At 41.2% G+C, this 20,881-nt stretch overlaps 1 protein-coding gene across 8 annotated transcripts in view; it reads left to right on the top strand.

Annotated features, from left to right (window-relative positions):
- LOC124051377 (A-kinase anchor protein 2) overlaps nt 1-20,538 on the top strand; it is a 78,728-nt gene extending 58,190 nt beyond the window's left edge. For 6 of the 8 annotated variants that reach the window (XM_046374686.1, XM_046374688.1, XM_046374685.1 and 3 more), the window contains 8 exons: nt 10,239-10,460; nt 10,741-11,103; nt 11,908-12,006; nt 12,100-12,201; nt 12,345-13,782; nt 14,556-14,734; nt 15,446-15,484; nt 17,105-20,538. In XM_046374686.1, coding sequence (XP_046230642.1) covers nt 10,239-10,460; nt 10,741-11,103; nt 11,908-12,006; nt 12,100-12,201; nt 12,345-13,782; nt 14,556-14,734; nt 15,446-15,484; nt 17,105-17,230 — 2,568 coding nt within the window. In that variant the 3' untranslated portion in view covers nt 17,231-20,538. The remainder of the gene's footprint in view (nt 1-10,238; nt 10,461-10,740; nt 11,104-11,907; nt 12,007-12,099; nt 12,202-12,344; nt 13,783-14,555; nt 14,735-15,445; nt 15,485-17,104) is intronic. The other 2 variants (XM_046374684.1, XM_046374687.1) reach the window with 2 other exon arrangements.
- The last annotated feature ends 343 nt before the right edge of the window (nt 20,539-20,881 follow it).

Raw genomic sequence — 20,881 nt, 5'->3', positions numbered from 1 at the left:
TTTTCACAAAAAAAAAAGATAAAATGATGATGATGTAGTATATTACCTTAACTTCTGCAGAATATGGTTTGTAGGCCAGAACATCTCAGTAGGACCACAGAGCTTTTTATAATGTTTTAATGAATTAATCAGCCCTACTTAGGACCATTGTTTTGTTGTCTGTAAGACTCTAACTACTGGATATTAGTTAGTTAAAGAGAAAAAGCTGTGGTCACTGAATTGCTGTGCATGTTTGTGTGTGATGTGATGAGAAACAAAGGGAATGATAGCTGACAGCAAGTGCTGTGTCCTGCTGGATTAACAGCAGGAGAGAGATGGACTGTTACACAACCACGGGGGGCTGGCGAGAGGAAGGGAACAAAAAAAGTTATTGGCAACGTGTCCTGAATTTCCTGTAAAATGTTGTCCATTTGTCGGTTTATTATCTTGCCGTAGGTAGACAGTCACAGGTATGTATAGCTGCAGCAGGTTTTAGTTTGAGTCCCTTAAAACTTCCCTCAAAAAAAAAATGGTGCTTGTTTTTTCTTTTTAATACCATGTTAAAAACTTTTTGACTCTTAAAATAACACAATAAAATGTCTAGTATACCTACATGTAGACACATTTACTGATAGCCGTATGTGACAGGGTTATGTGAAATGTGTATTTAGCCATGTGTACTAGTCACAGCCCTGCAGGCCTGTGTAATGTCTAACCATATTACTCCTCATTTAAGATATCTGGATCATTTTGTGGTCTGGATACTCATCAAATTAACTTATTTCTCTTGATGGCTTTGTAGCTGCTTCTTGTTTCCTGTTGGCAGAAGTAAGTAAATGACCAATGACCAAATATTCTAAAAACAAAATGAAATTATTTTTAGCCATCAGTTAGTTTTTGCCACATAGCTGTGTATAAGCAGGATTGTCTGCAGTAAATTGTAACTGTTGCCACATGAGGCTGTTTAGGGTGACCTCTACATAAGGGTCTCGAACATTGCAGCAGTCACCGACTCACTGTGCATTAACTGTCACATAATACACACACAGTGCACCATTTCCCTGGACAACAACCCCAGCAAAAGTACGCACAGATCTGGGCTCCAGTCAAAAAAAGCAGTATAGTCATTGTTTACTCAGCCCAAGACACAACCCATAATGGATGGCTACTCAGCGCTAGTGCTAGACTGTGTTTTGTCCTGCTTAGTCCAGTACGTGTGCTGGGACTTTCAGTCTGGCTCTCAGTCCTGTGCTTTGGAGAGCTTTTGCACACAAGTGGTCACACTCTGACTACAGACCTTTCTGCTTAAGAGGAGCCCTCCATCCGAGTGTGTGTGTGTCGAGTGTAGCATTAGTATGCAGGCTTGAGAGTCTCACTGAAGCGCTCGTCGGGCCCTTTGTTGTTGTTTCATGAAGGGGTCTCAGGGGGTCTGGGCTGTGCATGAGTATTGTTATGAAAGACTTGAAAAGGGACACAAATAGTTGTCATGAGTCCAGACATGCGGTGCATTCCTCTGTAACACTTAAAACCCAAAAGACTTCTTCACATGATTTCAGGCATGTTGTTGTTTCTGAGGAAGGCTCTGAGGCTCTGAGGAAATGGAGAGGTGAAAATCGCCTTCATTATTATTCTTTTGCTGCGCTGCGTTATGCCATCGCTGTGCCTGTGTGTCCTGTGTGTGGAGCTGGGAGGAGGTACACAACAGACACACAAGTCGCATCACTAAAGTCTTTGTGTGAATTTATGGCTGGTCAGCTGTTAGCTTAAGCCAGGACTGAAATATTTCAATATAATATGCTTTTTAATGTTTTTAAATGTCTATTTTGGATTGGCTCAGCTGATGTGGTTGTTGTTTTTCAGCATTTTTATTGTGCCGATTGTCGACCTCCTGTGAACCTCACAGCATGTTGCCACTAGCCTGTGATTGTGTGCGTGTACTGATGCAGGTGGCTGCCAGTATTTTGGTGTATTTCCTGTGCTGAGGGCCATTTCCATGGATAAAGTAAATGCAGCTTCCTGGTTTCCTGTTTAGATAACCTGTGCACTGTGATAGGCTTTTATCTAATCCAATGCTTCCTTTACTTTGCAGCACAATTTGTTTCAGTTTCTTCAAATTGTTTACCAGCCATCTTTAAAGTCATTGTCACCGTCGTCATCATACATAAACACTTCAGTGATTTTAAAAGCCGTATGAGACTGAAGGATTTAGGAGAGAGTTACCCTTCACTGTAGATGATTGAAATTTTTCTCCTTAAGTCAGAAGTTGTTATGAACCACTCATTATTATTCTATAAATGTCAAATGCCTCCTAAATATCTGAATCTGAACTAATAGACAATACCAATACAGAATCATGCTTCATTTTAGGATTTGTAACATTTTACACACTCACTTTAAAGTTATTTTATTATTTAAGAAAAAGTGCATTGTTCTGAGCCCCAATGAGACAAAGCCCCAAAGTATGCACCTTCGATTTCTTTATTAATTATATCACACCAAGAGAACTAGTGAGTGGTTGTTTACAGGCTTAAAGAAATACTCTGCCAAAAGCCTGTGTTTTGAATAACAGTCACTCTCTTCTCCTTCTTTAGGCTTTAAAGGAGACTCTGAATAACTTCCAAGCATGCTCCTTCTTCGGGGAAGGGTTAATCCCTTCTCTGTCTCTGTGTATGCTTGTATGCGTGTGTTGTAAACTCTCATAATCTCACCAGTGCATGGCTAAATACACAGCTTCCCTTAGGACAGTTAGCATCTGCAAAATTATTGCACTGACAAAACACACACACACTTTACTTCAACTTTATACCCTGGAGCCATACAGGACATGACAATATTACGATAAAAGTAACTGACCTTACATGTTTGTTGTAATTTTCTCTTCCGACTCATAAAAACACCTTAGTTTCTTACTGTATGTGCAACGTCTTTTGTGTTTGCTCTCTATGTGTGTGTGACCATGGACATTGTATCTTTCTGGCATGCTGCGATGGTTAAGTGTGTCATTCGCTGATCAATCATGATCAGCTTCCATGACATGAGACTGCTCTGGGCACTACTCTTTATTGACTGGATAGTGCTGACCCAGATGCACACTATCACACATATCCACACGAACATGAATAAAACATCACATATGCTCCTGCTGTCTTCCTCAGTCTTTTTTTCCTCTCTTTCTATCAATATCTCTTTTTATGTTTCACAGCTTGTCTGTCAGTCTTTAGCTCTTACCTGTATAACTCACTAGTTGCTGCATAATGAGCATCACAAGTCTCTTTGTGTGTTACAACCCGTACAGGAACTGAGCTCCCCAATGCATATGCAATAATTGGGTTACTGTCCCGATTTTCATCATACGAGTTATTTCTGGGAGCCTGGGAACTCACCAAGAACTTGATCTGTCATTTTAAAGCGGACACTTTAAAGGGACAGGAAATATTTCCAATTTCTGCTTGCAGGGCACAGCTCACATTTTTGTTTTGCACTGCAGTCAACTGATTTTCAAAGACCAATATAATGTAATTCTAAATGAATATCTAAGTCAAAGTAATACATAATCAATGTAATTAAACAATTAATAAATAAATATGGAATTAATCAAATGAACCAGAGCCATGATCGACTGATACAGATGGTTTGTGAAAGCTCTTATTGGTGCTGATTAACTTAGTCAATGAACGTTCCAAGAAATTCGCAGTTAGTGAGCTGGAGCTGCAACTGTTTGTCTCTTTCTGACAGGACGCCCTGCAGTTAATAGGCACACATTGGTTACTGCGGACCTTCCTTTGCAGCTACAGAGTAGGATAACCTCTCTGACCTCTGGACCACCCTGCTGTTCTCAACATACTCCCCTCATTCCAATCAATTTTCAATTTGTCAGAAGCTGTGGTTCAAAGACTGGTGGTTTGTACAGGTCAAAGAGAAGTCAAACAACACTTTGTTTGGAAATATGTTTCTTTTTTATTTTATGAATTATCAATTTTGAATTGAAAGGTGATATTTCAGCCCTGATATTGAAAGACATTAATTAGATTAGAATTAGTGGTGCTTGTGTTTTGTAAAGTCCCTCCATGTGTCCCTCCACCTTATTAAATTTCTTGTCGTTGACACAAGGTCAACTTTTCACTGTAGAGAGGAGGAAACTCACTAATTGGAGCAAAAATAATACCCAGAGAAGAGATCATACATCATTCTGTCAAGCTGTGCTGTAAAACTGCTTTGTCTTTTGCTTATTTGTCTGGAAATAATGAGCCTCTGTAGCACTAATTGCTGAAATGCATTTTGACACTGGTATTGGCAATGTCCTCCATCATTTAGCAGCTACAAACACAGTATTGCTAACTGATCCTGTCAATGTGAGGAAAGTGTTTCCAGTTGTTTCTTGATGTAGTAATGGTGAGCAGAGAAAGTGAACCATGACTCAGGTGAGCTCCAGTTTCCACAGACCTGATCCTATGTCTATGGTACACACACACACAAACACACACACCATTGCAAACGAGAAGCCTTACAGTGACATGTGAAAACCAGGTTTTCTTCTGTGGGTGAAAAAAAGCACTAGTAATTAAATACGTTGAGGTTTTAAAGGCAAAATGAGGCAGCAGGTGTTTTTATTAAAGGCGGAATACAGTCTGACTCTCATGTGAGTCAACAGTCTCTTACTGATGATGACAGAAGAAAATACCATTACCTCCCTTATCAGCCCCCCCCCCCTTTTCTTCAGTCATCATCTCTTCATCATTGCCTCACTGTCAGCCTCCTCACTTTTGACAGGAGCTGTAGGTTAAAGGGACAGTGGGTGAGCAACATACATATGGAGCTGGGAAAGAGAGGGCTTGGGCTTACACAGGAAGGGAGGAGTGGGGAGCCACAGGGTGGATGTTTTTGGTGTGTGTGTGTGTGTGTGTGTCTGAATGAGGGTCTGCACAGACGGGGTCTTTGTGCTGGAGAGCATGTGGAGAAACGCGTGTACACACACACACACACACATATACACACACTCAACCCATGACATCACAGCTTACCAAGCAGCCGGCAGGAATGTTACTGAGAAAGGAGAGGCTTTGTGGAGGAGAGGAAAGAGATGGGAGGGGAGGAAAAGGAGGAGAAGAAGAGGAGGAAAAGGCTGGGCCAGGGAAAAGTCCAGCACTCCCACTATCTGGAACAGGACGGACAGACGCTGGGCTGAGGTGAACAGAGCTAAAAAGGAAAGAGTTCATTAAAGGAAGGCACACAGAGTACATGGGTGATAGAAACTATTGTAATATTATGAAACTGCAGGAAGCTTTCTAAAAAAAATACACTATGGATTTATGGATATCACTTAGATAAACAAATCTACTGTTGAGACACAAGGTACTTTTCAGAGCAGTAGGTGAGTACTAACAGTTCAGCTTTGCTATTTAAAGTATATTTACTGGCTTTTGTGTTATTATTAGATTATATTTTGTTTAATGAGAAGAAGAAGAGAAGAGGAGTAGATGATTTACAGTGACTAAATGTAATGGCTCTTTGATTTTTTTTTTTAAACAGAAACTTGAATTGAATTCAGTGAAATATCAGAGAGCTACAGATGGTCAGTGTGAACTGGAGTACTAACAGAAACAAGGAGGAAGCGTCAGAATAGACAGACGAAAACATCCAAACAAGTGTATCTTTAAAGTTTTATTTTTTATTGAGTATTGATGGCAAAGTTGAGTTCAGGGTGTTGTGCTGCTAAAGGTTGTCCAGATGTTACAACATAATGTAAGAACTGAACTGTGTACTTTTGCATCTCCACACTCTGGCCTTAAGACCCTGCTGAGTCCTCTCCTCTGGCCTGATACTTATGCCAGCTGTTGGCTTCCTGACCTAGCCCACCTGTCTGTCTGCAGACCAACCAGCCCCCCCCCCCCCCCCCCCCCCCCCCCTTTAGCCCCTCATTTACTTTGTCAGTGTCTCTTCTTATTATTATCTCCAAAGCAGAGACTGACCGAAATCATGACTATGTCTTGTATAGCGCTGCTTGGCCTGGGTTTATAATCTAGCCTGTTTGTATATGAACACTGAATTTAACCAGCCGCAGTCTCCAGTTACCATACAGGATCATATTTAGCCCGGGAAACAGAGCCGGGAACGCTGGCTGCACTGGGTCACACAGCAGGAGCGTAGTGTGTGTGTGTGTGTGTGTGTGTGTGTCCATGTGTTCTCGCTACAGTGTGTTCTAATACAGGTCTATGATATGAAAGTCATGAAAAATGTTTGTGTGAGATGGAGAGAAGACAAAGTTGTGTGCTTACTTCTAGTCAGGGTGTATTCATATTCTGGTAAATGTGCTCTAGCTTACAAACCCCCCAGAGTCTCAGGCATGCGGCAAAGATTGTATGAGTGTGTGTTTGTTTGTGATTTTTGTGCATCACAGTCAGAGCGTAATCATTTCCAGATGAGATGGGAATGACGACAGGCTGAGAATGAGACAGCATTTCCAGAGAACATGTAACATTAATTGTAAGCTGACTCAGAAAGGCTTATGGCTGTATTACTATACCGGTCATAACTTTCACTGATTCCCACCCCTTATAATATTAACTTTACCACTCCTGGTTACATAACTAACCTTCATCTGTGCTCCTGGGTTAATATGAAAGGAGAATTGTTCTGTTCCTTACTAATCCAAAAGGGAAAACAATAAAAGGTGCAGTGCATAGCACAGCAACCTCAACCAACCTTAATTATATTATTAACCTTAGACTGAGATTTTAGCAACCTAATCCTTCCCTACTTTTAGCTTTAAGATCAAATCCAAGCATAAAATAATACTTTAAAGGAACCCTTACCAACATAATCCTGTAATCAATCCCATAATCCTCACCCCAACTTTAATTTAACACTAATTAAAACAAATTCAGAACTCAAAAGCTGTGTCCTCACCCTAAAATAGATCCTAAAATTAGGCTAGACTGCTAAAAATGTCTTTGCTTTGTATAATTTTCCTTTCCTGCTTTCCATGCTTTTTTTAAAAACACAAACACAGCTGACAAATCACAGTGTGAGCATACGGGGCTGTTATGACTATTGATGCTATGTTTCACATTTATGTAAGTTTTGCTTTGGCATTTGGGCGTATGAACATGCAAACAGCGCCTTAACTGCTCGTCATCAGCTGCTAGGAACACATTCCGATTCTTTCAAACATGCAAACAAATTATGAACAATTTTAAGTTTTTCATTATTTAGATGTTTTTTTCCCACTCATTCACTCACTCACAGACAAACACACACACACACACACTTTGCTGTTCAGGCAGGGTGTGTAATGTCCCTCATCACTGGTATTAAAGTCGAGGCCTTGAGGATAGCCAGTTATGCCTGGAATGTCAGCTCACCTCAATGGGAGTCAGAAACACACACATTAATACACACCTCATGTACACATACACACTTGAAAGAACACATTCACACCCCCATGCACTGCTGCACAACCGTAGTCTCATACACACTCCTTTCAGCGTGTGTATGTGTATGTGCAGCGGAGCACCATTGCATATGAGACATTCCTGTACTGTAGTACTGTTTTCCTGAGGGAGTAACAGGATATCCTCCCCCTCTGCACTGTCCTGCCTGTTAGACACACACTCACACTGCACACACACATTCCTGCACATGCACGCATATACAGCATCTTGTGTACAACAGGTTGAATGACAGATTACCTGGTCAGTGAGAGCATGTTTAAGAGTGACATCTGGCCCTCACATGGTTGCTATTATCATTAAGCAGGTGAAAAATCATTTGACCTGTTGATGAGCAGAGTATGTGAGAAGTGAGAAGAGTGTAGACAAGAAACTGAAGATGGAAGAAAAGTTCAGCCTCAGCTGCAATTTTATGCCAACTAGCAAATGTTAGCAAGTAAATTAAGATGATGGAGTTCATGGATAACATTACACCTGCTGGCCATCATCATTCTAACACTGTTGATATTAGCATTTAGCTGAAATCACTACAATCCCCAAGTACAACCTCACAGAGTTACCATGACTGTAGACTCTCATTGTGCTTATACCGCCCGGAGATCGCCTACCATTCAAACTGTGTGCATTAATCTGCTCCTTCTTCTTCGTGGTCTTAAAATGGAATTTTGGTTTGTATTCCTTTAAGAGGACGTGTTTATTCTGAAACATAACCGACACTTCATGAGACAGTATTAAGTGAGGAATTCTCATGTGACAGAGCCAGATGGGTCACCAAAATTCCCCTAGAGAATATTTTTTGTCTCGCTGTAAAAAAAAGAGACATGAGGATAGAAGGGAGGAGGAGAGCTGACTGAAGGCTGGCCTGAGGAGAGACGGGGCTGTTGCTTCACCATAGACAAGAAAAGGCTTTTTGAGGAGGGGCAGGGTATTATAATCCACCATGTGACTTCACTGACCACTGCTCAACATTTGAACAATCCCGGAGAGAAGAGAGGAAGTAAGAGAGGAAGGAAAAGATACAAAAGGAACACTAAAGAGCTCGAAGAGATTGTATTCAGCTGAAGAAAGGACCAAAAAACTGAAAGGGAGGGAAGAAAAATGATCTAGATTTGAGGCTAGACGGCTCTCTTTATAGATGTTGAGACTAAGTTTGACTCAAATCTGCCACTGATTTCTGCAGAAGCGCTGGCAGTTAAACTGCAATCTGTGTCTGAGTCTTAAAGGGGTTAAAAGCAAATACTTCCTCATTATGGCCATGTGTGCTTTAACTCAACAGTGTTCCAATTCATGGAAGTGATCCTCATTAAAACCCCATGCACGCTCTCTCACATGTTACACAGATGGGGTTCAACAACCTCTCATGGAAGTAAACACATCCTCGGTGTAATGGGTGCAATAGAGTAAAACAGAAAGCCAGTAGGGTGTTTGTCAGTGGAAACAGAAAGGTCAGTAAAGACAGGAGTGTGTAAATGCAACTCCTCACTAACGGTGGGTCTGGAATGTGTCGGATGGATGGTTCACAACAACAAAAGGTCACAGGTTTGATCCCTGCATGCCAATGTGTCCACTAACGTGTTGTTTAACCAGGCACTCCACCGCTTCATGTAATTTTTTTCCTTGGATAAATCACACAGTCAGTGAAATGTGGCAGTGAAGTATGGGTTTGTGTTATTTTAGTTAACTGTTTTAGAAAATAAGAGCTTGGTTCTTGTTAAAAAAAAAAAAAAGTCAAAATCACAGTATTGCGTTAACCGGTGTTTAACGCTTCGTAAGGATGCAACACACTTGTCAGTGACAATATTATTGAGGAACTGTGTGAACTATTGCTCATCATTATTCTTAATTACATCACGGAATAAAAGTGTTCCTCTTTTTATGAACTAATCTCACACATGTCTGTTCCTAATGTATGTGGTGTATTACAGCAAGATTTAATTTCATTTGGAAGCAATTTTATGACATTTTAACACCTTATTTCATTGGCTACAGTGTCTACAGGCTGTGACACCAACCCAGTAGAGAAATTTAGGTTTCTCATAACAACTACTGATGATGTGGCCTTAAGCCAGGCAATTAATTCAAAAATGCATCAGCAAAAGTGCTCTGTGAACAGATGAGGTTGGGAAGGTACAGGCCGTGAACGTGTGTAAATGTGAGGCTAGAGATATCTTTAAATCTGCAGAATCTAAAGTATTTTTGCAGATTCCTTTGTCAGTTAAAACAAACTTTATGTAGAACAAGTATTATGTTAGTGTCAAGTGATTTCAGGTAGAGGCCATTAGATTCAGATCTTAAATCAGGAGAAAATAAGCCCACTCTGTGTATAGGAACATAAAGGCTTTCTCTTCTTTACAAACATTTCTCCCGAAATTGTAAAATGAGTTATCTGCCATCACGACTGTCACATTATCTGTGGTTTACAGAATACCAGAAGAAATGTGAGGCAGAAAGAGTTGATGTATATGAAATATTTGCCTATTATTTACCATACTGATTGAAGTTACATTATTTTTCAACATTATGGAAGCAGAATGGGAGTTGGTGCCCCCTAGTGCTGGGAACCAGTCACACACTACAGCTGCAGACTCACTGAACTACTGCAATGCAGACAGTCAAATCTAAGTGTGTGGTTTGTGTCTGTGTAAGGTGTATGTGTTTTTGTTTTTTTAGAGAGAGAGAATAGGGAGAGTCTGACAGATTATCTTTTACTCTGAGCAAACACTGTTTCACTTAAAGGGATCATGAGACAATGTACAGCCCCTCCCTGCAGTATCTCTGAACATCATTTCTTTTTCTTTTTTGTACACAAAGAAATCGTGGCAGGCAGCCGAGGATGTCAGTGAAGCAATACCAAGAGAGCGCACCCTGAAGAGCGTCAGTTTCCAGGAATCGGTCTGCGTTATCACTGATAGGCCTGCAACCATGGAACTGGAGAGCCAGCAGATTCAACATGGCTGCCTCAGCAGCCCCAGTAGCCGAGGTCACAATGCAGCTGGTGTGAAAATAGACACTCCTGACAGCGAGGTGGTGCAGGTATGCAGGTTCTCTGAGCAAGATCGAGTTCAAATGTCCAGTTTCCTGTTTTATTTACTCTGAAATGGAGCAGATATCAACACCAAACCTTCAACTGAGGCAATTTATTTGCAGCTTAGTGGGAATTGTGCTGGTTTTGGCACAGTCTCACAGAATTTACTGTGATAAATCAACTATTCATAGAATATGGCTTGTCCTCCCATCCTCATATTATCTCCTTGCTAATATAATGTATAGTAACTGTACACAACAGCATTTTGATCATCTGCTGTGCCTACAGGAGATCTGTTACTTGGACCAGGTTTTAGACGCTGCTTCAGAAACACCCACCAATGGAACCTCTTCTCCGTCAGAACACACCAGACCAATCAGCATAGACGGAAACTCTCCTTCTGTGTGTGTGTCCACCTCCTCTCCTGTCAATCACCACTCAATTGTTGTGGAGGGGCAGCGACAAACCACATTCCTCTACCAGGAGGACTCTCCAGTGAGGACCAACGGACATGTGCAGGGAGAAGAGTCAGGTCGCAGCGCACCGAAGTTTGAGCTGAGAGCATTTCAGGAGGAGAGACGACCAGCGAAACTCTTCTCCCCTGGAGAAGAGCAGCAGGTCAGGGTGACAAGGAGACGACCCACAGAGGAGGTACACTGCTGTTCGATAATGTATCAGTTGTAACAGATACAGGATTTAGGCTCAGCAACAAAAACAACGCAAAGATTCTGCTATTATCTAGACTCAATGTCTGTGTTGATTATGTTAAACTATAACAGGGTAAGCTTAAAAATTAAATATTAAGCTTCAAGTGAATGGTTACTTTTTCCTACTACTCATAGTGTTAATACTTCCAGATGAGTGTCTAAAAATGAGTCCTCCTTTTATAGTAACAACTTTAAAACTAGAAGTACATCTGCACAGCTGAACTTGTTTGTGCATTTTGGTCTTGGTATAAACAGAGAATCTGGCCTCGGCATTACGATGCAGGCACAAAAATTGTATAAGTATATAGTATGTTGTATGTTAGTACTCTCTCATCTCTGGTGTTATGAGGAAAGGAAGAAACTTGAAATTTAAAGTGTGTCTCATAAGTTAAACCCGAGTAACACAAGCATATGACGCAATAGCAGTGCACAAAAGGGCAGATGTGTTCACTGGAAAACAAGATCCTTTTTAGTGGAGTCACATTTATGATCCTCCTTTAGAGTAGTCTGGTATAATGTGGCTGACTCAAGGGCCATGCAACTGCTTGGCAAAGCAATGGAAAACATTTATTTAACCCGTCAACAGGCCTTAAACAGGCCTCATTGGTCTGCACTCACAGACACTGGCATGCAGAGCAAAGTGTCAGCTTATCATGAAAAGCCAGTGCTAATGTGAAATGATTGGAAATGCTCCTTGTGCATATTTATACTCTATTCTCTTTTTGCCCCGGTTTGTTCCCCCCGTCAGGTTCAAGAGTTGGAGCGTGAACGTCAGGAGCTGATCAAAGAACAGGCAGTGAAGAAAAACCCTGGGATTGCCCAGCGCTGGTGGAACCCTCCTCAGGAGGTAGCCTCACATTGAATCTTTGTTTTCAATTTTAATTGACTTCCTGGCAAACCGATTGAGTGTTTTTTTGATTGCTCCATTCATTCTTTTAAGGTTCCTTTGGAAGAACAGCTTGACGCAGAGCAGCTTGAATCTCTCAAGAAATACCAGGAGAGGAAACAACAGAGACAGAATCATGCTTATGCATACACACAGGTAACACACACAGACACACACAGACAATATATCATTTTGAAGCAATGCTGATGAGTGTCTGTTTTCTGTCACACCTTTAGCTCTCTCCTTTGTTTTCTTCTAACTCTCTCCTTTTTATTCTGTCCTCCAATTTCTATTTGTAGCCACAGGTATCAGGTCCTCCCACAATGGTAGCCTTTGACCCAGAGCTAAACAGGAAGGTGGATGTAGTGGAGGAGCAGATCGACTTCTCGTCTGCCCGAAAGCAGTTTCTGCAGGGGGAGACAACAAAGAGAGATGTAGCTCTCCAGATGTACTCTGCCAAACCTTTTTCAAAATCCATAAGTAGGGGCAACCAGGGGAGCTGTGACATTGTTGCAGAAACTGGAGATAGTCACGTGACCTGGTCTGATGAAGGTCTTGCAGGAGAATTTACTTGTGCACGAGCTGTAATGACAATCCTCCGTGAGGAGGAAGAAGGGAAGAGCCACTTCCATCCATCTTTTCACCCAGAGGAGTCCGACTCGGGATTAGACGAGTTGTCTGTCCGTTCTCAGGACACTACTGTTTTTAGCTTGGATAATGTTTCTGACAGTGGGGCTTCGCTACCACCTACCCCGCTCCCACTTACCCCGGTGTCACCGCCTACCCCCCAGCCCACCACACCAGTCAATGGGCAAACCAGTTGCAGTCCAACAGAAGATGAGCTAGAGTACCAAGCAGGGGTACTTGTTGAAAATGCCATCCAAAATGCCCTGGCAGCTCAGAATGGAGATGATTGGCAGCCATCTGACTTGAATTCTTCACAGCTGAGCAATGCTATGTCTCCATCCTCAGCTTCTACAAATAGCCCAGTGCCAGTTTCTTCCTCTCCCGTGTCTTCAGGTGGAGCTCCCAGTCTCCAGTCCCCTGTGTCCTCCAGTCCTGCTCCACCCAACTTGTCTCCTCAGCCAGACAGACAGCCAGAGGTCAGAGTGGTTTTCCAAGAGAAGACTTCAGAGTTGCAGCAGCAGCAGCAACCTTCTGGTCCAGCAGAACAACCACACCTCCAGACGCCTTCTCCGCCCTCTTCTCAGCCCATCTCACCACCACAGAGACCCAAAAACGGAGGCCCCAGGATCAAAATCCAATCTTCTTATGCTAGAGCGCTCGCCTCCTCGGATCCTGCTCCAGCTCCTGTCGCATCAGCTCCAGTTCAAAGACCAACCCCGGTCTACCGTCCTCCTTCTCCTCCAAGCCCGGAGAAGCCAGAGTTCAGTTACTTCAGCAAATACTCAGAGGCAGCGGAGTTGCGTAGCACTGCAGCGACAGCACGAGCCACTGAGGGTGAGCCAGCCAGTGGCCCGTTCCGCCTGCGCTCCAAGAAGCAGCGAACTTTGTCGATGATTGAGGAGGAGATCCGAGCAGCTCAGCAGCGAGAGGAGGAGCTGAAGAAACAGAGAGAGACGCAGCCCGCTGTTGTTGTTCGCCCCAGCAACGCTTCCAGCAACAGTCAAGGTCACGTGAGGACGGGGATGCGGCAAACCACCATATCGCCAGCAGATAAGATGAAGAGCAACAGCCTGCCAGCTAGGCTCACTCTGACAGCGAGGACAGCACCAGGTTAGTCTGCACTCTGCTGCTTTGGAATTGTACTGATGTATTAGTCAACTGGTACGAGGTTGTCTTGGTTGCCCTAGCAAAGTCAGTGTCACCTTTATCCAGCCACCACAAGATGAATTGTAATAATTTTGTTGATCCCCTTGTCTCCCCTCTTTTGCCATCCACAGGTCATTTTTTATTTGTTAAATACTCCAAAATATCTAAACTAATGACATTCCCATCAACCTTATCCCTACTTAATACACGCTAGACTAATGACATGATACATTAAAACTGACTAAACATGAACATATTAACACATCTACATTCATTTCTGGCTCATTATTTTCTCATTATAATGATATCTCTATACTTTAACCACACCACAGCACATCAGAAACAACAGTGGAGCTCTGATGCAACCATGTGGCAATAATGACGCAAACACATTGTGACAGGTGAATGGCAGATAATAGACTTTTCTCATAGCGGACACTTGCAGGAGAAGTCTAACTAATGTCTAACTAATAAAATCATCATACAATTTAAGCCTACTTGTTAGCTACAGCATGATCCAGCAAGAAAAATAGCAGGCACAAGAACTAAAAAGCCTAAATGGAAAGCAGCCATCATTGATATTATGAGTAGCTCCTGTGTTTGAAAAATAAAAATATCATGGTGAGAAAAATATAGTCATAGTTTGTTTTTTTCTTGTCCACTTACCAGTTATAACACATGAAAAAATTGCGTCTTGTTATCATAACTGTGTTAATGTGTTTTCCTGTAATGTGCAGGAAAGATCGAGAAAGTTCGACCTGCACCACCTGTCTCACCCTCACCCTCAGAAGGAGCCCTGTCTGACGCTGGCAGTGAGGACTCTGGAGGATCACGACCCAAAAACTTCATGCAGACACTTATGGAAGACTATGAAACACACAAGGTGAAGAGGAGGGAGAAACTGGAGGACAACAGTGTAAGTATTCAGATGTGGAAAAGCTAAATTAGTAGAGAGAAATGAGGACTTTTTGTATAAACTAATAAAAATAATTCAAAGCTATCAAACATGTATAACAGCAAAAACAAAACAACTCCGTGAGTGAAAGTAGCACAGAGGTGGGGAAAGGGCACATTACGTGCCTGTTTGACTCTTGTGCTTAATGTCAGCACAGTTCAATGCCTGGCCTGGTCGGACTGAGCAAATACTGTACAATACCAAAGGGAATTTCCCAGCCTGAGGCAGGAAATGAAAATGAAAGTATTGCACAGATGTGTGGGGATTTCTGTCCTGACTCCATCTTGTCTTACTTTTGGTACATGAATATTTCTTTCTAATGCCATGCTAACCCATGAACAATGTGTCATTGATCAGAGTTAGGTTCATCTTGACAGGAAGTATTGTATGTTGGCAGACTAAATTGTCTGGAAAGGCCTACAAAGAATAACTATTTTCTGATTTATTTAGTTTAACTTGTGATAGAAAAAACTTTCATAACATTAAAAAAAGGACACGCCTGCATATACTGCTGAATAAAGTATGACATTTCATTCATACGTATCATGCATTGTTCAAGATATTTAAGTGAAATAATCTTGAATATGCAGCAGGATTGTCATTGTTGATCTTGTTTGAAGACATCACGTGTTGACTATGTGTATTGTTGCTTCTCTCCTGCTGGTCGGTCAGTATGCCCGTTTGTTGCTGGCTAACGAGGTAACCACCGAGGTACCTGTCCGCTCTGTTAACTGATTTTACTGACAGACCTGGGTCAGACTAAAGTGAAAATTCCTCAGTATATTTGGACTGTTTCCGCCGAGGTTTAAGAGAGACATAGCCTAAGTTATACCAGTAGAAAAAAATCATGTTGTATTTAGTATTTTGTTTTGATGATTCCAGTTCATATAAGAAAGGAAATTCCCAAATACAGATGAGTCACAAGGGTGGAGCTTTCCACTGGCATCCACTTTGCCAGGCTCCGTTAAATGTTCACAACATTGCAGTTGGTTGGACAGTAAGACGCACAAACTGTCTCCCAGATGTGAAACCAGTCCAGAAAATATAGACAGGATGTATTTTCTGAAACTCAAGACTGGGTGGATTCTATGAGGGAGAGCTAATAAATAGTTGTGTCTGGTCCCAGGTCTGCTTGTGGTCTCACTGCCTTAGTGTTCTGCTCTGTGGTGTTGGTGCTGCATGTGCTTGTCCATGGTTATGGTGTGACTTTGAGACCACCACCCCCCCACCCCATCCCACACAAACACACTCTCACACACAGACTTTGACTTGCCCGTTGTACACCATTTAAAAAAGTAAAATAAATGAAGAAATTAAAAAATATTAGAAAAGAATGTGCCGACGTCGGCTAATGATGTTTTTTCTAGCAAATAGATACAGTAAACAGTAGTTAGTAGTCAGTTTTCTTCTAAATACACAGCATGCCTATTTAAAATGAGTATTCGACTGTAAGAAGCTTAAAACAAGCTTTCTGAGTTGTGCTTGGATATGTGATATCATTATCACCTGGACTCTGAAGTTACAATAGCAGGACTCAGTGTTGTGGAAATAATCAACATGATTGCAGTGGGGATTCGCCCAAAAAACAGCATCACAGTCGATTTAATCGCAAACACGATCTAAACAATCTTAACTAAATCTAATTGCATTATTTATATTATGTCACCCAAGAAAGAGACACATAAAGTAATTCAATCAATAAAGCCATATAGTTGGCTTCATCACATCTGCATCTGTCAAGTCGGTCAGGTCAGATGATGTGTGGAAAAAGAAGTAAGAAGACCTTAAATTTCAAGATTGATTAGGATCTAAAATCATAAAATCTCCCACCCTACTTCTACACAGCTGTACCAGAGCTAAACTAAGCACCTTTAGACCCACAGTTACCTGCACCCCAGATCCCCACTCACAAGGAAATCTTTCCTGTTTGTCAAGATGTGTTAATGTGTTTACAAGCGTGTGTGCGATTACATGTGTGTCTCAGGCCTGTGATTGGAAAACATAAAATGTGGGACAAATCTGATGTTCAAGCATGAAACTTTCCCTGAAATTAAGAAAAATTATTGTTGTTTTTGTTGTCAAATACTGTAGGTGCGCTTCGTTTGATGGTTCAGTTGGTTTGGTCGATAAATGTGAAAGCTTTAATGCAGGATGCTTTAACCAAGCGCAAACCAAACTCAGATTTTGACAAACACTGCATGCCATGTGAATGTCACTGTGATGTTGCTGTCCTTATATCACTTGAGCTGGGGAAAAGCAGGGGTTTTGTCAGCAAACGGCTCGCTCATGCTGACTATGTGTGCATCTGATGGACTGTTTTGTAATTGGCAGGTTCTGGAGGCCACTCGTGTCACCAGGAGGAAAAGCGACATGGCGCGAAAGTGGGAAGCCGGTATTTACGCCAACGAGGAAGGAGAGGAAGAAGAGGAGGAAGAGGAGGAAGAAGAGGAAGAGTAAACAACTCTTTTCAGAGACAGTGAAGGGATGGAGTGCAAAGGAGGTGGAAGTGGCTGAAGGAAAAAATGCAACTGGGAGAAGGAGGAGGAAGCGAAGGATAAAGGGGAGGGGAAGGAAACAGTATTTATTTTACTAATAGTATTCTGATGGTCACATGTACAACTGGTTTGACCAGTGGGGCTCATCGAAAAGATGCATCATGTGGTGGTGTTTGGACCTTTGGACTGAAGGCACAGCAGTATGTTGAGTGACTGAGTATGTGAGCGACATTTGAAGTATTGAGATGAACTTGATGAAGTGATGCAAGAGACACTTTGAAAGGGTTTTCTGGTGGTTTAACAGAGCTGTTCAGAAGTGTACTTAGGATTGAAGGTTTTTACTAGTTGGTAGATGCTGAATGACTTAAATGACTTAAATATTCATAGGATCTTTCCTTTACCTGTAATTTGTTTTATTGAAATATGAGCCTGAGATCAATGGAATTTATATTGACTGGTTGCTTAGAATTATTGATGATGCTTTTGGCAATGGATGATTGATAATGATCCCAATTATCTTGAAAATGTGTTGGAAGGTTTTCATTACCAACAGGAAAAAAAGATGAAGACAAGCACGTGTGTGTAGAGTGACTACAAAGAAACTTCTGATTGAGAGAAGGAGGGAAGGAGGGAAAAAAACAGGGACTAACACACACTCAGACATCATTTTTGTCAGGTTTTTTTTTCAACGTGAATTTGATGATGATGCTGCAGGAAAATGTCTGAACTAAATGAGACCTGAAGCATCACACTCAGAACCCCTAAAGTTTTGTCCTCAGCATCCCGCAGTGCCACAGTACACCACAGTACAGATATAACACAAGTATGACATGTTGGTGGGAGCGTTCACAGTTCCTTCCATCATCTGTTTTCAATCTTAAGTGCTGACTCCAGAGGTTCTGCGTCCTCGAACTTTTGAATGCTCTTCTAATCAAGCATCCAGGGTTCAGCCTTGCCTTAGAGTCAGTAACTGTTGGGATGCATGATATGTATGATGTATTTTATTTTCTCCTATTCTATATTACTACAGTTTCAGTAAATCTTAAAAACAATACGTAACACAATCAATTGAAAGTCAGTCTATAAAACAATATTCTGCAGTTATTTCATGTCTGTTAAGTGTGATGAGTTCAAGCAGGAGGTGACAGACGGGGAAGACGGAAGCTAATGCAGGTCATGTTTGCGTCACTTCAGTCAGTTTGTGTATTAATTAAAGGACAGTGTTGGGGATTTTATATTCAAAAAAATCATTTATTTTACCGGCTACATCGCTTTGTTGACTTGTGCTTTCTGATGTAAGCAGTCGTTTCATGTATTATAATGAGGTAGGACTGTGTATTTGATATATGAACATGTATGTTGAGATTCCAGTGGGGCAAATGCCGTGTATCTACTATGCCTTGCTAGCTGAGGATAAAGTTTGATGAAAAATATTGAAAAAGCTTTTTATAAAATAGTTGTTATACCAAAACACAATGCTGGTATGTAGTCAGCCTATGCTCTTAAGTCTATTTAAAAAGTACTGATTTATGTTCATGACATTAGACTCCTTTTCTAGCCTGAAACAAGCACACAGCAAGCAGGGAAAAGAAGGCAATTGACTATCATTAGGAAGGCTAATTAAAAGGATGCAACAACAGGCTGAATTTCTGTTCAGAACAAGATTCAGTCAGCTTTTTTTTTTTTCTTTTTTTTTTAACCAAATGTGTTGTGAGCTTTGACGTTACAAGACGATGTGATTTTCTGTTTTGTTAAATGAACGAAAAATGGCCGCAATACAGGCCTCCAGCTGTGTGGTGGTGATATCTGTGGATTGTCCAGGTGCAAAAACAGCTTTCAAAGATAAAACAGTAACCACAATCAAAAACAATCATAAAGAACTCCCTGGAGCCTACAGGACTGTCTTTATGTGAGAACTTAAAGTAGAAATGTGCTAGCCGGTCTGCAGAAATGGTATTTGTGAACTAAAAAGCAGCAGAATGATTCTACCTTTCAGGTTTCATTAGCTTGTTTTAGAGCCTTTGAGATTTTTTTTTTTTTTTTTTTTTTGTCAGGAGAGTGGTGAGAAAGATTTTCCTGCCCACCACAGCTCACATTTTGATCACCACATCTGCTAGCGTGGCCTATTTAAGTGTCCTTCAGCGAGGCACTGACCTTTAATGCCTGACCTATAAATGTACACTGAGGCAAACTTGCAAAAAACACAATGAATCGATGCATACTAATGACACTAATAACCTTATTATATTTATTGGGCCCGTCCCATCCTGAGTGTGTTGCAAGTTTCTCCTAGCAGTCGCAGTAATTTTCTCTCACAATATGCTCTCTGAGGGAAGCATGGTTTCACTAACTCCCCCAACCAGAAGCAAAAACCACAGGCTCGTGTCTGTATAATGTTCCTCTGAAACAAAAAACCCACAGTGGTTCCAGAGTATCCTCCTTTTACTTGCTTTAATGCCCATGCAATAACATAAAAATGAAAAAAAAGGTATTTAAAGGACTAGCGTCCCCTTTTCATTAGGTTTTTTGGGTCACATGGGTTAATGAACAAATAATAAAGGTGAATCTGTTTGTTTTCCAGACATCAGGAACATTACTAGAGCTGTCACACAGTATTAAAAGCACTTGCTTTACTGGTATGTTGATGCATTTCCACATGAGAGATATTTTAGAGAAAACAGTGCTCTTAATCAGACGCTTTTTTCAGGATCCTTTGTTATGGACGATAGCTTCTCAGTGGCCCATTCTGAATGGCAGCGGAGCGTCTACTGTGTCTAAGCTTTATTCGAGTTTTAAGCAACATCATGCAAATCGCTGCTTCACAACTGTACTGTAGCTGCAGCGGCACATTGTTATTATACGCACACACACTCACACATCCCAAAATCAGTTCAAGCTCTCATTAAATACACTACAGTGCATCTGAAATGGTATAAGACATCATGCAAACACAGAGAAGATATATATTGTGTGGTTTATTATTATTATTATTACGCTTGTGCTGTTTGAATTAATGGTGCAGAGATGATTTATTTATCATTTTTAAATGCTGGTAGATTGTTTTAGCCTACAGAAGCCCCTGAGCTTCAGTGTGGCACTCACACTGTCAGTGTGTGATAACTCTTATTATACAGTATACCCACTGTTCCTATGTTAACCACTTGTAACGCTCATGCTATGCTTTGTTATTTTATAGCACATGTAAGGCTCACAGTTATACACCTACAATACATATTATGAATATTTTCTCATTAAAAACAAAAACTTGTACTTCTGGGATTTCCGAGTGCTTCATTCTCGTATTTTTATTTTTTTTTTTAATGGCTGTCAGTTTTTTTGACTGTTTGTCAATGCAATGCAGAGTTTTTGAATGCAGTGGTTTTTAGGAGCCAACTCTCCAGATACTGAATCTTCCCTCAACAGCAACCACTGGGATCATTTTGACAAAAACTAGAGCACGAAATGTAAAATGCCACTGCTGTAGTTTTCACTTCTCCAATGTGAGGATTGGCTTTTTTTACCATTATGTTTTGCATCATTATAAACTGAATCTTTTTGGCTTTTTTTTTTTAACATAAAATGATGCAGCTTGGCAAAGTGAGCTTGGGCTCCG

This window comes from Scatophagus argus, chromosome 20, assembly GCF_020382885.2.
Source record: "Scatophagus argus isolate fScaArg1 chromosome 20, fScaArg1.pri, whole genome shotgun sequence".
NCBI classification, from domain to species: Eukaryota; Metazoa; Chordata; class Actinopteri; family Scatophagidae; genus Scatophagus; species Scatophagus argus.
The sequence above is the reverse complement of the archived record's forward strand: the minus strand, read 5'-3'. Positions and strand labels throughout refer to the sequence as shown.